At 36.3% G+C, this 22,445-nt stretch overlaps 1 protein-coding gene across 4 annotated transcripts; it reads right to left on the minus strand.

Annotated features, from left to right (window-relative positions):
* Positions 1-501: 501 nt before the first annotated feature.
* On the minus strand, positions 502-19,976 carry LOC124172163 (zinc finger protein 271-like). 4 transcript variants are annotated; one of them, XM_046551580.1, is made up of 4 exons: positions 19,937-19,976; positions 18,207-18,344; positions 9,116-9,152; positions 502-2,470 (listed from the first exon to the last, which is right to left on the minus strand). In XM_046551580.1, the coding sequence occupies exon 4, from the start codon at positions 2,340-2,342 to the stop codon at positions 720-722; it is 1,623 nt and encodes a 540-aa protein (XP_046407536.1). In that variant the 5' UTR covers positions 2,343-2,470; positions 9,116-9,152; positions 18,207-18,344; positions 19,937-19,976; the 3' UTR covers positions 502-719. The 4 variants fall into 4 exon arrangements, with proteins under 4 accessions (XP_046407536.1, XP_046407534.1, XP_046407535.1 ...); XM_046551578.1 differs by lacking the exon at positions 19,937-19,976 and adding an exon at positions 18,461-18,969; XM_046551579.1 differs by lacking the exons at positions 9,116-9,152; positions 19,937-19,976 and adding an exon at positions 18,461-18,969.
* Positions 19,977-22,445: the final 2,469 nt, after the last annotated feature.

Below are 22,445 nucleotides of genomic sequence, written 5' to 3' on the forward strand. Positions count from 1 at the left end.
CTCACAAAGTCGCTCTTCCCAGAGAAAGTTTTCCCACATTCCCTGCAAGAATGGGGTCTTCCTCCTATCTGGGTGATGGTCGAGGGTGGACTTGTGAGCAAAAGCCTAGCTGCAGGCATTGCATGAACAAGGTCTAACTCCCGTGCGCGTGAGCTTATGTACGGTGCATGGAGATTCTAAGAGAGAAGGATTTCAAGCAAATGCTAAATGCATAAGGTTTGTCTCCTGTGTGCGTTAGTTTGTGTGTGGTTAGCTGGCTACTGTGATAGAAATATTTGCAGGAAATGATACGTGAATAATGTCAGTCTCCTGTGTGCATGTGCATATGGCTTTTAAGGGCACTAGTATGCGTGAAGGACTTCCTGCAGACACTGCAGAAACAGTGCGTCTTCCGTGTGTGTGTTTGTGTGTGTGTGTACTAATGTGCTTCGTAAGGTCATAATTGTGACTGAATGATTTACAGTGTATTCTACATGAATAAGTTTTCTCCTATTTGCGTAAACATATGGTTGTACAAGGTGCTTCCCTGAGTGAAGGATTTCCTGCAGACACTGTAGACACTCCTGGGTGTATATGCATATGCTCGGTAAGGTGATAACTACGACTGAATGATTTACACCATTTTTACATGAATCAGGCCTCTCTCTTGTGTTAGCCATATGCTTGTTGAGGTTGCCTTTCAGAGAGAAAGACTTATTGCAGACAATACAGGAATAATTCTAATCCCCCGTGTGTATACGCATATGCTTGGTAAGGACATCACTGCGACTGAATGATTTACAGCATATTTTACATGAATTAGACCGGTCTCTTGTGTGTGTAGCTATATGCTTGTTGAGGGTACCACTCACAGAGAAAGACTTATTGCAGATGCTGCATGTATAAGGCTTATCCCCAGTGTGTATACGCATGTGCTTGGTAAGGGAATCACTGCGACTGAATGATTTACAGCATATTTTACATGAATAATTCTTCTCCCCCGTGTGTATACGCATATGTTTGGTGAGGTCAGAAGTGTGACAGAAAGGCTTGGTGCAAATGCTGCATGTATAAGGTTTCTCCCCTGTGTGTGTACGCTTGTGTGTGCTGAGGTGGCTACTCTGAGAGAATGACTTATTGCATACACTACAGGAATAAGGTTTATCCCCAGTGTGTATACGCATGTGCTTGGTGAGGTCATAACTCTGAGAGAAAGACTTATTGCAGACACTACAGGAATAAGGCTTATCCCCAGTGTGTATACGCATGTGCTTGGTAAGGAAATCACTGCAACTGAATGATTTACAGCATATTTTACATGAATAAGACCTCTCTCCTGTGTGTGCACGCATGTGTTTGGTGAGGTTGCTCCTCTGAGAGAAAGACTTATTGCATACACTACAGGTATAAGGCTTATCCCCAGTGTGAATACGGATGTGCTCGGTAAGGGCATAACTACGACTGAATGATTTACAGCATATTTTACATGAATGAGACCTCTCTCCTGTGTGGGTACGGATATGGGTGTTGAGGTGAGAACTCTGATTGAAAGGCTTATTGCAGATGCTGCATGTATAAGGTTTCTCTCCTGTGTGGGTACGCATGTGGTTGGTGAGGTTGCCCCTCAGAGAGAATGACTTATTGCAGACACTACAGGAATAATTCTTCTCCCCTGTGTGTACACGCATGTGTCTGTTGAGAGTAGAAGATTTATTGAAACACTTATAGCACACACTACAGGAATAAGGCCTCCCTCCTGTGCTTGAACACTTTCCCTTTTTGATGTCTCTAGTGCAAGAGGAATTTAGGGAATCACTTTCTACACATGTGTCAGCTCCTACAGCAAACCTTCTCCCTTTTCTATCCTTTCCTTTCTCCAGAGTCCCTCTGGATACTTCCTTTAGAGGCCCATTTCCTTCATGCCTCAGCACTTGTTTTCCACGGTTTGTCCCTTTTATATCTAGCACCATGGATGATTCATCATCCACGACTAAATTGCTGGTACCAAAATGAGTTTCAAGGTGTTTTTTAAGCTCACTTTTGGTGCTGAATCCACCTGTGCAGTGGTAGCAATTATATGAAGTTTCGTATGACATTTGTCCCTTTACAGCATTTTTTGCCTCACAATTACTGAATTCATCTTTGTTCCCCATGACTGGCTCTGCGCAACTCCTCTTTCTACTAATTCTTATCATCCTGAGGGCATTAGGGATAATTGGTGCATCACTAACACTTCCACCCCTCACCTCACCCATTGTGACTCTGCCTCCACTGATTTTGGATGCCTGCTTGTCCATCATATGGAATTCAGCAAGATGTTGACTCATCAGCAAGAACAGCGCCACATTTTTCCAAGTCTTCATTAATCACATTCCTTCATTCCCCTGCATGACATGCTCCATTCGCAGAATTAATGACAGTCAGTGAGGCTGAGGAACGAATAGTCACCACTTCGATGTTTCCCTAAACTTCCTTTCACCAGCTGGAAGCCCTTGAAAAGAATTTTAATATTTTAATCACAAAAGAAGGCTATACTGGTCTAATTTATAAAAGCCCTTTAGTTGATGACTAATGCCATTTGATAGAAAGCAATATACCGGCCTCAAAGTATCAAGATGGGCCGCACTTTTTATTATATGTTCATTTTTCATTTGATCTAACAATAAGGTGTTGTGTCTTTGAACTACAATAAAACTAAAATTTGGAGCAAGTACTCAATAAAATTAAAAGCGCAAACAATGAAGTACATGAATAATGGTCATAGGTGAGCTTCCTATTGAATTATTTATGTGCATAGAAGGGAGGTCAAGAAGAAGTAGTAAAATTGTGTAACAAAATATACAATAAAGGTACACAGCCAAGGGAACCTGTAAAGACAATTGTGATACCGATTCCAAACATGGGAGACACCAGAAAGTGGGAGGAACACCGAAACATCAGTCTGATTTCATATATGGCTAAGGCATTGCTGAGAGTTCTCAATCTGAGACTTGAATGAATAACAGAAAAGAATGTTGGTGACGAGCAGTTTGACTTCAGAAGACGTAGGGGTACCATACAAACTATTGCACACCTAAGAACATTGGAGAAATGCACTGGGGAAGAGGACAAGATGTTAACTTTGGCTTTATGGAAAAAGCTTTTTACAGGAAACAATTGGATAAGCTATTGGGTAATTATAAGATAAAAAAAGTAGACTGAAGGGATGGCAGGCTGATTAGGGAATTGTACAAAACCAGATGGTGGCTATGAATGTTTAAAGTATGAATCTGTGCCGGGCAGTAAGCAAGGGCTGCTGCCTTTCACTCACAATATTTAACACATGCATGGAGGAGATGGTCAGAAAAACCAAGAAGAATGAAAATGAGAAAAGTATGGAGGGCGCAATAAATAATCATCAAGTTTTTCATCGACATGGAGATCCTTGCCAATGACAATTGGGAACTTCAAAAAATGAGGAGGAACGGTTTAGAGGAAGGAATGAAAGTATGTGTAGTGAAAACTAAAGTTGTGACAGTAAATGACGATGGAAATGTGACTGTTATTATCAATGAGGAAAATAAAGAGGAAATTAGAAGGTATAGATATTCAGGAAGCGTGCTGATATGAGACTGAAGAAGTAAGACAGAGATAAAGGCAATAACAATGAGAACGGTAGCTATGCAATCAATTATTTTACAAAGTCAAAAAACTTGTGTTAAATACATGAAAAAGGGAACAGAAACCCAATCCCGAAAGCCAGACACAGGGCTGCATCATTATAATACTATTGTAATCGTTTGATGGTTGAATTGGGAATTGAAAATTGCATTGGGAATTGCTGATGATAAGTTGAAGAAGCATTTTATTCGCATCCCTTATCTCAAATTTGAAGATGCAATTAAGCAAAGCAATGTAAAAGAAGAAAACTCGGAGTAGTCCATAGCAATGATGGCTGCTCTTGGGAAAAAGGAGACAGAGGACAATTGCTATCTGCCACCTTTACCATTGATTATGCTGAATCAATGAGGGTGTTTTTTAAAGTGGACAGAGTTTCGAGTAAATTCCAGGGTAATGATAACATGGAAAAGGTAATGAGTAAAAATGTGATGATATCTATCAAAAGATGTTGTAATGCACAGAAATGCATCAATCGATGGCCTGTCAGGTCCAAATTTTCGCAATATTTTTTCTGTTGATAATGTATCTATAGTAATTACCCTGTAAGCCTCAGTGTTTACCTTTGTAATCAATATATAACAATTTATACTTTCTATGTAAAGTAACTTGGAAAGAGCAATCTAATACTATTATATACGATTATCTTCTAATCATTTTAGTACTTACTGACACAATACAAAATGAATTATTTTCAGTTTGTAAGTCAATTTTTAAAGTACATAAAATAAATTAATATCAACATTTTTTTAAACTTAGGACTTCACATATTATAACATATACAACAAAATATTCGGCTTTTTCCTCAATTCATGTTTCTTAACCATATTCATGTATTAACTGTAATTACATTACTTTGTTAGTTTAAAACCTTCCTTCTATAAAACACAGTGGAAACATTGAGATACATAAGTTGTAAGTGAATTTCGAACACTTCAATATTCGTGACTTATTCATTTGGATTATCAAATTAATTAGTCTTAGTCCTTTTATTTTCCAAAAATGCCATTTTTAATTTGTTTGAGTTTTTTGCATTCAAACGCTCATTTTTAGAAATGGAGACTACAATCCAAGGGTTAGGGCTAACATATGAAAAATCAGCCAATTTCTCAAGTTCATCTGTTACTAATTTCATATTTATCTACAATACAAGAATATTCAATTCAAAACGATCTCTCGCTCCTTATATCACTATGGTTACTAAGATAACAGACAACATACTTTTGTCATTTATATCCAAGGGCTTAACTATGACTGAACAGGAGTATACACATGTGGAAAAAGAATTTTTAAGTTTGGAAAACTGCATTAACAAGTTTCTCAACATGGTACGTGGACCTTCATTTGTAATATGTACCAGGGGCTTAGGCAGGAGTTAGGGCTAGGGGGGTTTCAGGCGCAAATATTACTGAGGTGCCTGGGTGTATGGCATACCTGACAGGGTTATCGGCAGGTGCAAGGGCCCTCTGCCAGAATAATTAAGATAAATGGTTAAAAATTGTGAGTTTTAAGGCCTCTGAGGGATATTTTATAAATCCTTGGACTATACTATAAGTAATATTAATCCAAATAAATAAAATATATTAAACTTCAAAAATTGTCTGAGCTCTTGGGGGGGGGGGGTGTTATCCCCCAAAACACCCCTCGCTGTGCCACTGGTATGTACTGACTATATACCAGTGTAGAATATAATGATTAAGGCTATTGATAAAATAATCCCAAGCAGGCTTCAAAGTTTGAGATTAAAATTAGAGAAATATAATGCGACAATAAAGTGCAAAGCAGGTGAATGCTTGGTCATGGTCAAATTTGAAAATGTCAAATATTTTGGTCCAGAGTTAAAAATTGGAGATAGGATTTAATGTAATGACTGTAACCCGCAGTAGAATATAGTTATTAAGGCTATTGATCACTTGCCGGAGAATTGTCTTAACTTTATTTAATACGTCTAGATTTTTTTAACAATTCTTAAGATACAGTCACATCTTATAAACATAGATAGATTATATGGGTTTACATTAATTACAGCAGTGGAAAATGCCACAATCACAACAATAAAGTGAAATAATTTGGGTCGATTAAGCGGCCCCTGGCAGTTTTTGCGCAAACAGCTAGGGCAAGTACATCGGTCCGATTGCAGTAAAATGGTTAAGGATGGAAAATAATAAGCCTCTGTCAGCAATAAAAAAGCACGTTTAAAGCAGAAAATGATCACGCCAAACAAAGCATTTGCCATGAATACCCCCCAAGTAATGAACACTTAACCAAGCATTATGAAAAATTAGAAACAGATACCTCCAGAACAGAAATTAAAAAGAGAGTCTATCAGCTTTCCAGAAGCATAATCAAGAGAAAAAAATGATCAAGCCTATTCAGAGCAGTTGCCATGATCATCACCCAACATTCGGAATGAAAAGAAGCATTACAAAACTTGGAAAGCCAATCATCAGAAGCACAAAGTAATCAGGCAGCTTCAAGGCAAATGTCACGAGCATCGCACAAGCCTCAGTATTAAAAGAAGCAATATGAAAATTTTGAAATAGATACATGTGAGCAATTAAAAAGAACATCCTTAAAAACTTGGAAAGCCAATTCACCATTCATAATAGTCAGGCTTCTTCAAAGGAAATATCATGAGCACTCCTAGCAAGTCAGCACTAAAAGAATTTTTTAGGAACAATTGGAAAGAGGTCACTTCAGAATGACAGTGGAAAAGAGCCCCTATGCGCACTAAAAAGGCACGTTCTATTATGCAAAATATTATAGCAGCTAAAAAGCAAAGAGGAATGCACTGAGGGTGCCCAATTCCATCCCATAGAATTCACTTCTATTGCCACTCCGTCACATTTTAATCGACTTTCAAAAATGTACGCTGTGATGATTGGATAGCAATCCGATTTTTCCCAATATTTTGCACAATGAAAATAGAAAATGCAAGGAACAGTATTGAAGATATATGAATTTGATAAATAAAATCATCCTGAATGCAAATTTTGGTTTACACCCCTCATTACGCCTTATTTCCCCATGACACTAGTATGAATTATTCTCGGGTTTCCATCCGGGTGAGCTCCATCTCCATCGCTGCCATTGGCAGCGATGGAGATGGAGCTCACCCGGATGGAAACCCAAGAAGAATTCACCGCCATCATACGCCGGGAAAAAGTGAAATCTTACAACAATAGTATGGATTCATTCGTCACCGACGTGAGTGGAGACTTGTATACCCATTTAAATGCATAGTGGGTGAAAACTCGTTTAAATTAGGAGATCATCTTTTGTAAAATTCGTTTTTGAAGCCATTATAATTGGAAACCTCACACGCTTTGTGTTAAATAGAGCAATAAAAATGAATACAACATCGATATTATGATGACAATTAAAATGAGTATCCATTACTACTAATAAGGCACGTTCAATTTTACAAAATGATCATGCTGGTTAAAAGCAATGCCATGAGCATCCCCTAAAAATAAGCACTAAAATAAATATTAATATCAAACGAAAATAGCATCTCTATGATGGCTATTAAAAGGAACGTCTATCAGCAGTCCGAAAGCATGTTCACTAGAACACAATCATGTGGTAGTCCAAAAGCAAACGTCATCCCAATACTCAACACTAATACTGCATAATGAACAAATGGGAATAGATACTTCATGATGGGAATTAGAAAGAGCATCTACCACCACTCGAAAAAGCAAAGTCACAAGCACAAAATAATAATGGGCAGCTTAAAAGCAAATGTCATGGTGATACCAGAAAACTCAACATTAAAAGAAGCAATATAAACAATTGTAAATAGGCATTCCATGATGAAAATTGAAAAGATACTCCCTAATAATTTGCCACGAATAAACAGGCATCCTAATCCATGAAACATCAAATCAAGTCAGCCATAAATTGTATTTAATAAACGAACTTATGCCCTCACCAATTACGTCATCTCTGTTCGCTTGTTATTTGAAATCAAGTCAGCAGATACTTTTAAACGGGATACGCTACGGAACCATAATGCTCTCCATATAAAGCATCTTGATACATTAAACCGAATATATAAATCATACATCTCCATGAATGATACCCAGACTTAAGTACTGAGTCGTCCTAAAACATGTCACTCAGAAAACTGTCGAGGTTAAAGCCAAATGTTCGGAGAAACAGATATCAACATTCAAAACAAACACGAATTATATTTTATATTCTTGGATGTCACATCTCAAAACAGATCCTACGTACTTACAAACCTCTATGTTATAAAAAAAAAGAATCACATTTGAAACTTTTCATAGAGAACCACGCCTCTTATCAATTGTATTTGCTGAAGTTGGAGGTTTCCGTTTTACAATTTCATATTTTCGCTACTTTTCCCAAAGATCATACAAAGCAAATATTTAAAAATATAGTAAGCTTTTAAGGCTTAAATTTCGAGGGTTTAAATATTTCTGCGACGTTGACAGAGAGGAATGTGATACTTCAATCGGCGCGTGAGGATTTTAATACACACGGTATTCCTACTTATAATGGTATTTAAGGACACAAAAGTTGATAACACAAAACGGTATGATAACATCATGTAGTACATATACCTGCGAACATTTAGAACGCATAATATCATTACAACAGGGCCAAACAACTCCGAAATGCATATAACATTACCTAGATGATGGAATACTTGCTATCACACCAAGAGAGTAATCCTGATTAATGAGAGACCACTTGCATGATTTTACTATGAGGTGGTGATATGTAACTATGCATTTTTAATGAGAACTATAAACAACAAAACACACTAGAAAGTCACGCAGTATTCTCCACCATAAATATGGATATGATCAAGAAGCCTACTTATAGGGTTCTTGGATATGATACACGAATAAGAAGTCAGTGACGGCGGCATGAAAACCGAAGATTATCTACTAATATCTCCATATAAAAACAAAAAAGACGGATTCGGCACCACCTCAATATCTATTTTGGTAATAAGTCGGATATATTGAGTCCTCTTCTTTAAAGACAAAATTAACACATGTATATAATTACGTTAACATGTTTACCCACGAAAACTACTTAAATCGACTTGAAGGAAGTACTGCACAAACGGGAATGTCTAACTATGAGAACACTATCTTCTATAACGCACACAAAAAGCAGATTTTGGTCTTCTCCGGAATACACAAAGCTACTTCAAACTCCCTTTCATTAAGTAATCGAACCGTCGCTTCACATCATACCCATACATATAGGCTATATAGACTAGCTAATCACACCAAGAAAATAATTTTTGTACGAGATTAATTGTATACATTACATCACTATGAGGTTTTTACATGAAATTGTGCATTTTAAGGGACCCATCATCATACAAACACACCACCAAATACATCAATCTCCGCCAAAAATATGGATATTGTACACGAATACGAATTCAGGGCGAGGGCCTAACAGTAAAAAATATCCAATAATTTTCTCAACTTACTTGACAGGAAACAAAGGATCCAGCAGCAACTTTAAACCTATTTTGAAAATAAGCAGGATAACGTTTTAGTTTAAGGTCAACAACAACACATTCATATAGGTACTTAAATAGCTTAACCACTACCATCTTTACAAACAAAAAACTACTAACCTCGACTAAAAAGATTCCCGGAATCAAAATAAATCCAAAAGTAATGTTTAATAACGAGAGTACTACCTCTCAAAGCAAACCAAATAGGGAGTTTATTAACTTCCGTCATAAACACAATTTCCCGACATGCTCTCGCTCATGAACTAATCGATCGGCCACTCGACTCAAAGTTATCGACTCAAATGTCGAATTCGAAACGCATTGACACATCGATATTAGAATTCGTGCGGCGGACATTTAAGAGTAGATATACATTGCAGCCTCAAAACAAAGTAAAGATAGCCCGGGTGCTAACATCTGTTATTACCAATCTTATTATTGAATATGCGGTTATTTCAACAATTATTCGTTTCATGAATTTGAAAGCCTTAGCTGCTTAGCTACCTGAAAGCAATACGACCTATGTATTTTAGGGAGACTATGATTACAAAATCCCAGAAGGAAACTACTTTCATTTGGATGATAAGTGAAAACACTGAGAAATACTCAAGGCAAGGTCCATAAAAGTCAGCTATTAATAAATCACCTCAAATATATATCACAATGCAACAGCAGGGATAGAGATTTTTATCAACAATTTTCACCATAGAGTTTATATTACTATTTAAGTGTAGAGTATTTACGATTTTCATGATCATTTGACACGGTCACATCATCCGTGAAATAACCATGTTAACGTAAGACCACGTATACCAGGTTGGTTTAGAATCGCGGTTTTATAATTTTTTGCTAAGATTAAGATTAGTATGTATGTAAGACCAGAAAGGAATTTAAGCCCAATTTCAGCTCCCATACATTGCTTAACTCCCTTTTTTCGGCAAAACGATTCCAGAATTCCTTTATTTTAAAGTTCAAAAATGTTTTTTTTTTCAAAATAGCCATATCAGGACTCATGTAATAAACCTTAATAATATATCAGTTTAAATTAAAGCAAATGGAAGAATTCTTCATTTTTCGACGAAAGGCCCATTGTATACGTAGTCTTCTCATGGTAAGATACACACTTAAAGCCCTGAGTCTAAACTAATCTTTGCTTGATTGGGCTGTTATAAGCTAGGGTGTCAATGAACATTTATGTATTTTATGTCTATCTGTTGTAATGTGATTTTTAAGTGATATTTAAAAGTGTGCTTTTTATAGCCCCTTTTCATGATATACGTATCCCTATTTTATATCGGACAAGCTAAGCAAAGACTGGTGTAGATTCAGGGTATGTAGCTTCAATTCTTCCCGCTAGCGAACCTTGTATACCATCGAAAAGTGATTAATTCTTGCATTCTAAATGTAAACTGATATAATATTGAGTTTATTTGCATGAACTCCGAAATACCTATCTAGAAAACCCTTTCTGCATACTAAAGAAATTTGGGAATTATGTTTGTCACTGAAGCTGCCGATATGGCACTTAAATTCCACTTTGACACAAACATGATATCACTTAGTGAATTTGTCATGTATTGCACGGGAAAGAGGCTAATATTTAAAGGAGGATATTCGGCCTCTTGTAGATGTGTCTCTAGTGGTAAAAACCGCAACTAAGAATCCTCCTAAATAAGTACACTAGTTTTTCCATATGTCTCATATTATAAATTGGTGTTTACGTGTCAATGAGCATGAGAATTGCTATGTATATTGTGTTTAAGCTGTTGCAATGTAACTTACAAGGGGAGACCACGAAAGTTGCTCCGCCTTTTTCAATGCCGTATTTTTTATGGCCTTCGGAATGGTGAACACATCCCTGAACTAGTAGTGGTTCCGTTGAATGGGCCTTAGTTTGGCTGTAATTAATTAATTTTCATGCGGTACTTTTCACAAGCCGCGTATAGTTTCATGATATTGCGTCCTACGTCAGGAGGGTCTGGTGGGGTAGTGGTTAGCGTTTACGGCTACCACCCTGGAGACCAGGGTTCAAGGCTCCGTGATGGTTTGACGTTTTCTTGTCTCCATTGTGATCACACGGCGTGAACTTTTTCATTAATTTTAATTGCGACAAGCATAGACATAAGACTATTTTTCATCACCATAATGACGTTTAGGTATTTAAGCAGTGTCATTTCAAACACGGAGATACGGCGACTACACTAGCAAGGGTTGGTGTGCGCCAAATTGTTAGTTTCTTCGTTGCTTATACTGATCAGCTTCCACATTAAAATGAAAACCACTCTTGCAAGAGAACATGGCATTATAGGCTCGCGGCGACCAACAACATGCGTACAGACATAATTAATAAGAACACAAAACGAATATAAAATGCCATATCTCTCGAACACTTGTAATTCACTTTACTCCAAAGGGAGTTTACTTACACAGTACCTTTGTGCTAAAAGAACCATTACGAAATATAATTTCCATTAATTAATAGGATGAAATAAAAGTTTATGACCCTGGACCGGACGTGGTGGCGTATAAAATACGTCAATATCCGAAAGCCAAGGATTTCAACATCGTACGTACATTCTGGGCTAGAAAGGTCTCGTGTATTCCTACAATGTACTTTGACTGTCTATATTGCGAGTTTTCAAAGCTCGAGGTATTGTAGCTAATTTTTTTTAGATCAGCAAGAGGAATCCGTCACACGTGGCGTATAAATTACGCCGGGCGACCGGCCGTATACCACCTCTGTACCTTTATATCTGTATCACCTTTAAAAGTACAACATTTTACTAATTTCTACAAATAAAGATTAATTTTAACAAAAATCGAGTATTATCATATATGCACATAACATGGGAAAACTACGCCATTCGCCCGGTTGTGAAGAAATAACAGTCGCGCCCGTTAGAGGGTTAAAAGCAACAATTACACCAAATGTGTCTTTTGCTCACCGCTTCCCAAAATCTTCCGTAGCCCTTCCAATATAATAACAAGATATGCACCAACAAATGTCATTTCTTCCAAAAAAGCCACTGCTTTAGCCCCCCATTAATCTTTCGTTATGTTTTTGGGTAGAAAGTGGAGCCTTCACTTCTCCGCATTAAAAATGACACTGCTTAAATACCTAAACGTCATTATGGTGATAAAAAAATAATCTCATGTGTATGCTTGTCGCAATTAAAATTAATGAAAAAGTTGACGCCGTGTGATCACAATGGAGACAAGAAAATTTAAAGCCATAACGGAGCCTTGAACCCTGGTCTCCCGGGTGGTAGCCGTAAACGCTAACCACTACCCCACCTGACCCTCCTGACGTAGAACGCGATATCATGAAACTATATGCGGCTTGTGAAAAGTACCGCATGGAAATTAATTAATTACAGCCAAACTAAGGCCCATTCAACGGAACCACTACTAGTTCAGGGATGTGTTCACCATTCCGAAGGCCATAAAAAATACGGCATTGAAAAAGGCGGAGCAACTTTCGTGGTCTCCCCTTGTTAGTTTTAAGTTGATTTATGAGTTGTTTGCTTTTTTCATCTTTTCGTTGAGCATTGCAAAGTATTTTCATACATCATCGCAGTGAATGTAGTTTACCTGTGGGAATTAGAAATCTGTGTCAATGCTGATCAGTGACAATTGTTTACACGCAATTCCTTTCCGAACCTTTACTTATCTCTGGTTGTAATCTATGGAGTTCTCTCTCCTAACCTATAAAAATTACCCTTCCATAATCATTTTCAAATGGGGTAGTTTCCTTCATCAAAGAAAACGAAAGGCATTGATTGCGATTCGTTACCCATCATTGGTGTATTCATAATACACAAATTATTTGGTTTTTGAAATACCGGTTTAGACGAATGGCAAGGGTACATATTAATCCTCATTTGAAAAAGGCCAGATTGGCGCCCATGCGATTCCACTCCACGTGACGTCACAGGGACCAAGTTTCTACACGAGAGGATAGGAGTAATACATCGTCTGAGGTTACCAATGCATGCATGAGGCACAGAGCTCAGGGAAACATATCTTAATAATCACCTATTAATACTGGCTAAGGTCGGAAAGTTTTCTTCATTCGATAAGGTATTAATAAACCTTTTTTAAGCCAAGCGCTACCAGCCAGCAAGGTGCTCAGCTACCTGCTAGCATCCTGCGTCCTATCAGCGCTCAGAGCCTCGATCAAGGTCACCTCACAAGGCGGGAGGGGGAACCAGAAATGCCACGCATGGACTTTTTCCCTTCATTCCTACTTACGCGTCGCGTCTTTGCGCGCTTTAAAATTTTTCACTTTTCATTTAATCGCGAAAAATAGATGTCGTCATTTAAAAATCTAAAATCGTGAAATACGTACTGCAGGAGTAATAATCTTTCGATTTAGGCAATAAAAAAATTATAGGAAACCACCCTATTTCCAGTAAGCCCTTTCATCCATTTAATTTATTATTTATCATGTCTTTATAAATAATCTAGAAAAAATGTCTAATTTTTCTCTATTACCCAATTTTTACTGTACTACTATCATCCTCTTTTTTTATTGTCTGAGCAGAAATGGATTGCTGCATTTCTTTTTGAAAAACCCATAGCACAAAGAAACTTCATGCCTTCATTCAAATTTGCCAACCGTTTAATGTTCTGCCAAGAGGGGACCTAACCAATCTTAAGTAATGATGCACCATTTGCCATGTAATTCACAGTTTTTACATTTTATACACTTCTTCAAGCCATAAAATAATGGTATTAGGCTATGAATGAAAACATTTGTATGAAAAATGATTATAAAAGTATACTTAACTACTAAATAGAGTTTTATACTCTTACTTTATTTATAACAGGAGGTATTCAATTTTCTTTCTGGAGCTTGTTGGAGAATAAATATTCTTAACTCTCTGAATGCATATGATTGGCACATGTTTCAACGGATGTGGTTGCCAGCTTCCCCTGTTCTACTATTAATTATAACGGTCCTCCTCTCTGAGATTGAGAATGAGATATGGATTATAGTTAAGAGTATTTTCAGTACTTTTAGCAAAGAGACAACATAAAGGGGCCCAATTCCATTGCGTACAAGCTTGACTGATGTTGTCATTTGAGGAGCATTGTTAACGGTTCACAGAAATGTCTGCAGCATGGAAATGAGAGCAGAGAGTTCCATTCACTCATGATATTTGTAACAGAATAAACTCCAAATTACCTGTGCACAAATTTCGAGTAATTGATGGACATAATTTCAATAAATCTAACATGAAATTGTCTTATACAGTGAAGCTCAATGCAAATTGAACATTTAATTAACCTAATGCTTTTTTTCCTTCCTAGAAGCAAATCAGGACATGCTCACAAAAACATTTGCATCATCAAGTTTTAGTTCCTATTACAAATGAAATACACATGAATTTCAACGAGAAGAAATTTCCTTGGACTGCTGCAAATTAAACCATTGCTGGCTGACAGTGCAGATCACAATGCAGATTCCTAGGGCAATTTTACCAAAGCTCATGGTACTAGGTGTTAGGCCTCCGTTGTTTATCAAGGATGGCAACACGTGGGAGAAAAGACAATAATGAACCCGCAGCCGGTGAAGAGCCTCATGAAATCCTTTTCTTCTTAAAAACGAAATCAGGGTCACCCACAAATTTTTCTTTCAATCTAATATTCGTATCCGTAACAGATATTCCCACTTAACACTGCAGATATCGTCCCAAAAAGTGCCATGGTAAGTGAGAGATGCATTATGTCAGACATTACAATTTAAATTCTGTGCACTATAGGATGAATTTACTGTGGCTATTTCATGGTCATGCACATAAAATAACCTTTATCATCCTCGTAGTCCCAAAGAGGACCACCTAATGGTTTCCTTAATGACCCCCCAGTCCAGGGTCGGATCAAGGATTTCTTTCTGGGGGGCACAAGCAAGGCTGTATCCAGGATTTTCTTTCCTTCTTTATCCTACTTTATACATAGATATCTTCCATAAAAAAAACTTGATGCTATTTTTATCATTAATTATTCAGCTTCTACACATAAGCTATTTGTAACACGCTTGTAAATTAATGTATGCAATTCGAATACTGTCACCATCATTAGTAAAACCAATTTCACTAAAATTCCTTCCTGTAACATCTAATTAACAAGAAGATGCAAAACAGTCACTTCCAATACCTTGGGGAAGTTATTGGAATTCATTGGGTTTATAGTCAAAAGGAAAGATATTAGACTGCAATTCTAAAGTTGTTAATATAAACTAAGATCTAAAAGGTTATTACTTTTAATTGAGGCTTTGAAGGCTACTTGTTTACTTAACATAAGATCTTGATATAAATTAATTACCACAATTTAGAGGAATTCCTGCTATTGAAATCAATGCTGATATGAATATATTTGATTTATTGTTGTTCTGATTTACTCAAATTGTAGATATATGGTTTATAGTAAATGCACTATAAGTTATTCGTAGATAAAAATATAATGTAATTATGGTAGTTATGATTATTACAATAATCAATAAAGTTCTTTCAAGTAATAGACAAAAAATACATTGGATAAGGTATTGGAAGAGGTAATTTAATTTTTCAAGAACGGTTAAACATAAGTAGGTACCTTCAAAAGCAATGTAAAGCTGAATATCTGGGCATATCGCACTCAGCCCATGTGCCATGTAATGTGGAAATATATTGCACATCGGCCATGGAACTCACTTACCCCAAGCATGGGGAAAGTGTGATCCCTTAAGAAGGCTTTAAGAAATAAATTATAAAATTACCACTTTACAGAGAGAGGAATGTAAATCCAAAACTGTTTTTCGGTTATTAATGCATACATTTTACAATGAATCTGAGAGTTTTAACAAGCCTAGAAAAATTTCCTTAAGTAGTTTAAAGTTGACGTATGCTATCTAGGGTCAGTCAACAGGCTACCTTAGCAAGTTTTAATAGGTGATTGTTAAGAAATGTTTGCCTGAGCTCTGTGCCTCACGCATGCATTGGTAACCTCAGACGATGTATAACTTCTATCCTCTCGTGTAGAAACTAGGTCCCTGTGATGTCACATGGAATGGAATCGCATGGGCACCAATCTGGCCTTTTTCAATAGGGTGTGTTTCGTATTATTTTTTTATAGCTTATATCGGAAGATTATTACTCCTGGAGTATGTATTCCATGCTTTTAGATTTTTAAATGACGATATCTATTTTTCGTGATTCAATGAAAAGTGAAAATTTTCAAGTAAGCAAAAACGCGATGGGTAAGGAAATCTCTCCGTGTAACGTATTTCTGGTTCCCCCTCCCGCTTTGTGAGGTGACCTTGATCGAGGCTCTGAGCGCTGATAGGACGCAGGATGCTAGAGGGTAGCTTGCGGTCTGGTAGCGCTTGGCTTAAAAAAGGTATATTAATACCTTATCAAACGAAGAAAACTTTTCGACCTCAGCCAGTTTTAATAGGTGATTATTAAGACATGTTTCCCTGAGCTCTGCGCCTCATGCATGCATAGGTAATCTCAGACGATGTATAACTTCTATCTTCTCCGATAGAAACTAGGTCCCTGTGATGTCACGTGGAGAGGCATCTCATGGGCGCCAATGTGGCCCTTTTCATATGAGGATAAAAATGGACCATAGCCATTCATCTAAACCGGTATTTCTAAAACGAAATAATTTGTATATTATGAATACAGTAATTGTGGGTAACAAATCGCAATCAATGCCTTTCGGTTTCTTTGATAAAGGAAACTACCCTATTGAGGATAAAATTTGACCCTTGCCATTCCTCTAAACCGGCATTTCAAAAACCAAATAATTTGTGTATTATGAATACACTAATGGTGGGTAATGAATCGCAATCAATGCCTTTCGTTTTCTTTGATGAAGGAAACTACCCTATTATGTAAAAAATATTATTTACCACAAAATAATTTGAATATAGGTTTTTGTAATCAAGCACATAAAAAATTTATAAACCACTGACATCGATAATTTTAGTAAACAATATTGTTATCAAATCACTCAAATATCATACAAATATGAAAAAACCAAATATATAATATTTTAACATAACAACGGACAAGTACACTAAATAGCCATGGTGCGTTAAAAATCATTTTCCTTAATATGCTATAGAAATTTTAATCTTTTTGTTGAAATGTTTTACTGGATACTTTTTGAGTAGCTAATTTACCTTTTAGTACTTTTATGCTTATGCATTTCTCTCATCCCTTAATATTTAATACGACTTTAAACTGGCAAATGAACTTTGAAAACGTCCGCAAATACGATTCTATATATGACCTAAACTATAAGAGTTATAGTTTAAATCCAAACAGGTGGTTTGAAGTAAGAGAAAGACATCGAAAACACATCCCAAAAAATTATTCGCATGTATTAATATCCTTAATTCATAGGTCATAGTTGAATTTTAATTACCCAATAATTTTTTGCTAGGATTGGATTTTAAACACGACTTTAAACTGGCAAATGAACTTTGAAAACGTCCGCAAATACGATTCTATATATGACCTAAACTATAAGAGTTATAATTTAAATCCAAAAGTTGTACGAAAAGATAAAACATCTGCAGTCCTCACCACTGAATAACCAAAATCGGAAACACTACATGGGAAACTGGACTTTTTCTGGACTGGAATTTCACTTTTCTGTCGATCATTGGCGAGGTGTTTTAATATCATTTAATATTGCTAATGAACTAATTTAATGTCCCATTAACTTTTGTATCCTAAACAAAAATCCTGATAGTAAATTTTGTATCCTATGCTTTTTAATAAATTTTGCATGTACTAATATGATTCAGACATATATCTTAATACCTTGCCCATCAAGGCTTCGTCAAATACACAATTAAGTTACTTTTTCATGTTATTATCTTAACCTGTTGAACCCACAAATACAAACATCTTACTAAAGTTTTCAATCTCATCGATATGAATGCGAAACTATTAAGGCTTGCCGACACGGTAAGCTAACACTAACAAGTTAATATCTACTTACTTGAATGATTTCACATTATTTGTAAGTTACTCTAGAATTCCAATGAAAAATAAGATGCACTCACCCTTAAGTAATATATACACCAAAAATTTCTCAGTTCTGCATCCAATTTATAACAAATACTTCTGAAATCGTTGAATTCGATGAGCATTTTCAAGCACATTGGACATTAAGTGGCAGGCAGGCCATCTCCCACAGCAACCTATGAAAGGAATGAAAACATTTGCAATAGACTTCGGACCTGTCGTTGAAAATACGTTCACATAACGAAATAAAAAAAGAACTAAGGGCATCAATAAAATGTAACCCGTCACTTACTTTTAAGTCGACTAAATCATATAAGGCATCCTCGACAGTTATCTCGCTTGAAACAATTGAGGTAAATACGTGGTAATAATAATCATATTTCTTCATGCAGAGTCTGCACGGGGTACTGTAATATGTCTTGTGTTAATAAATTGGACTTCGTTGAAAGTCTGTGATTGATTTAACGAGTGATTAGATTAAATCACAACACTCTCGGAATGATTTCCTGAAGACTCCGAGAAATCATGCTCGTGCTTTCACTGCAATATCTCATTCATTCTCTAAACCAGTTCACTCCAACAAATCATCCATGTATCACTCAGTGATTTCAAAATTCCTAATACAATAAGATCATTTCCATGACGTACACCATTGCAAAAACATTAAACTTATCAAGGAAAAGGGTGTAACAAGCTCACATTTAAATAGGACCTAAAAAAGAAATCACATAGCAGCAGGATAAACAGCAAATATTTTACAAGAATTTCAAGCTTATTGACAAGAACCCTACATAAGGACGATTGTCTTCGTGCGCTCCGATCGTCATTTGCCCAAAATTCGTGTATTGCCAATATTTTTTGCAGCTGAATTATTCTGTTGTAAAATCAAAGAGTAGGTAAGAAGCAAAAGAAAAACATCGAAAACATATTCCTCAAAATTCTTCCAGTTCATTTATATGTGTTATGAGTTGGTCATTGGTAAATTCAAATGTATCACTTTTATGACTGAATGAATTGTAAACACTTGGTTCTGCCAAAATAGCGACTTCGGTCGTCACCATTGACGTAGCAACTGCGAGTTAATTAATCCCTCATCAGGATTCGGAATAACTAAGCGGGAAATTGGACTTTTTTCACTGCTCCAGCGATCATTGGCGAGGTCCTTTCATTACGTTCAATATTTTTAACTAACAAATTTAATGCTACATTAAGTTTTGGTCTTTAATAAAAAGAGCTTTTCAGTTATTTTTTCATGTAATACATTGATGCAGTCACTAAGCATTAAGGCCTGTTTACACGATGCATTAATAGGTATGAGTTAATGCACGTTTCCGTGCATGAATTTTTTGGACCAGAACGGTACATGTACGAATGCATGAACCAAATTGGAACAAGTTCTCTTTTCTGTGCATGCATTCGCACAAGTTGTGTGGTTACACGGTGTATTTTGGCGTTCATTCTCGCGTTCATAAATTTAGACATCAACCCGTACGTGTTAATGTACCGTGCAAACAAATACATTGCCCGTCATATACTTCATAATCTTGTACACAATTAATTACATTTTCAAGTTATTGCTGTAATCTGTTGAAACCACAAGTACAAACATTTATCAAAAATTTCTTTCCAGTCTATATGAACTTTAAACTATTAAGGCCGGGCTACACGGTAAGTTAACACGAACAAGTCAATATCTGGTTACATGAATGATTTCACATTATTTGAAACTTACACGAGGCTTCCAATGAAAAAAATAAGATGCACTCACCCTGAGGTTATTTCAGCACGAAAATTTTGTCAGTTCTGCGTCCGATTCATGACAAATATTTCTGAAATCATTGACTTCGATGAGCTTTTTCAAGCACAGTGGGCTGGCAGGCAGGTCATCTCCAACAGCAACCTACGAAAGGAATGAAAACATATGCGCAAGAGATTTCAGACTTGCTATGGAAACCAAGCCCATACCACGGAATAAAACAATAACTAAGGAGATCGATAAAACCCTCACTTACTAGTAAGTCAACAAAATCGCCTAAGGCATCCTTTCCAGTTATCTGGCTTCCTGCAATTGAAAAGAATATATTGTAACAATAATCATTTTTCTTCAAGCAAAGTCTGCACGGAGTACCCTCGGAATTCCTTTCTGAAGACTCAGATAAATTCCCAGGGGCAATAGTCATATTTTCACAGCAATAACTCATTTTATCTGTAAAGCCAGTTCACTCCTCAAACAAATCATCCACACAGCACTCAGTTATTTACAAATTTCTAATATATTACGTTCATTTCTATGACTTACGTCAACGCAAAAACTTCAGAATAGTCCAGGAGAAGTGCATAAAAAGCTCACATTTACATAAGACCTAAAAAATAAATCGCAATTCAACAGAAAATACAGCAAATATTTAACACGTTTTACACGGACTCATTGACGCCGTAACTCTTATGCCTGACCTGGCAAGCTGGATTAGTTTACATACATGACTTTATTTGCGTGTTGTACCGCTAGAGAATTGCGTATGCAACAGGCTTAAAATCGAAAAATGAAATATTTCCAACAAAATGTGATGTATTATACTGGTTTATTGCATTATTTGAAAAAAGTATTTTAAAGGTTTTTAATTCTGCATTAATTAATTTCGAAATATTTCTTATAAATTCTCATTTCTCAATACTGAATGTAATTTGACCTTGTGGACGACGAAGTTTGGCTTAAAATTTCGTTTCATGCCAGGTGATTATATAACTTTTAACCAAACACTTTTCACAAAAATCAATCGAAAATTCGATGAATTTTGAATGGAATGGTCCTTTATTTTTTTGTTATAGAAATAAATTACTCATGAAACACGGATGTTTGGCCTGCTCTATTGGTGTGCTGTTGGCGGATAAAATGGCAACTAGATAACATCGGTTCAATACAAAGGTTGATTGTATAGTCATACAATAACAAGTGAACGTTATGGATTAATCTTATTGTGGATGTTTGTCCGAAGAATTTACAGTCGTGTCATAATTTGTCGAAAATTTTTTCTATCCATGCTGATGAGTCGTGATATATCTTTCCATCGATTCATCATGTGTTGGTTTTGTGTTCCTTTCGTTGAGCATTCTAATGTATTTCATTTTCACTCATCGTCCTAGTGAATGTAGTTTCCTTGTTAGATTTTGTGATCTTTGTCAATGCTGATTTCTTTGACGATAAACCTGATTCAAAGAGTGAATGATATTTTGAATCGAAAACATGAGTCGCACCATTGGGATTTTCACGGAATCTTCAGATAGGAATCCAGAAAGAGACCTTTGCAGACTTTGTAGGGAGAAGCATGATTGTTATTACAGCATATTCACTGCGAATGTAGCATGCGAAATAACTGTGAAGGATGCCCTACATGATTTAGTTGGTTTACAGGTAAGTGGCACATCGAATTCACTTAAAATGTAACATACAAAGTACGTGTAAGTGGCACATTAAATGTTATCGATTTTCTTAACAATGGTGCTTACTTCATTTTATGTTTTAATTCCAAACTCCATTGATGTGTAACTTGTTTATTAACATCTCAGGTTGCTGTGGGAGATGGCCTGCCCACTACCATGTGTCCACCGTGTTTGAAGAAACTTACGGAATTCAGTGTTTTCAAAAGGATTTGTTTAGAATCAAACGCCATTCTGAGAAAAAGTTTGCCAAGAAGTTGCTTCAGGGTGAGTACTTATGGTAATTTCTTATTTGAAGACTTGTGTAGTATAAGTATTGCAGAGTTAAAGGTGAGACTCTTTGTTTATGTATACAATAGTAGGAATCAAGAATGATATATTTTGCGAAACGTTTTACGGAAAAGTGTAACAAGTCCAATTTCTCGTAAATGGTTTTTCCCTATCCGTCAATCCTTGGCGAGGTCCTATTAATGTTGCAGTTGGTGTTACAGTGGCGACGATTGAAGACATTTTGTCTTCTGGTAAAATTTAGTGTGTGCTAAACTACTAGGAAAGTATAGCATTCAAATTCAATAGTTATGAACTCAAAAAGGCAATCTACCCACTGTGGTATACCACGCTACCTTTTTAAGTATTTGATTAGGTAATCGGAGCATGTTAAAGTGAACCAAAAAATCCCTGACGAATTGCTGCTAAAGATTGAAGTGTCAGAGACCCAGAAATTGGTTTGTCAATGCGTTGTCAAATAAAGTCACATGTGCACGCGAACGTATTATCTTTCTTTAGCTCGGAGCCTCTTCCTTACCTTTAATTATGATCTCATGAGGCTATGGTTATGT

This window comes from Ischnura elegans, assembly GCF_921293095.1.
Source record: "Ischnura elegans chromosome 13 unlocalized genomic scaffold, ioIscEleg1.1 SUPER_13_unloc_1, whole genome shotgun sequence".
Classification (NCBI taxonomy): Eukaryota; Metazoa; Arthropoda; class Insecta; order Odonata; family Coenagrionidae; genus Ischnura; species Ischnura elegans.

What these genes read in the sequence shown, in the direction of transcription:
- LOC124172163 (XM_046551580.1), bottom strand. Translation starts at nt 2,342, where the DNA reads ATGAAGACTTGGAAAAATGTGGCGCTGTTCTTGCTGATGAGTCAACAT.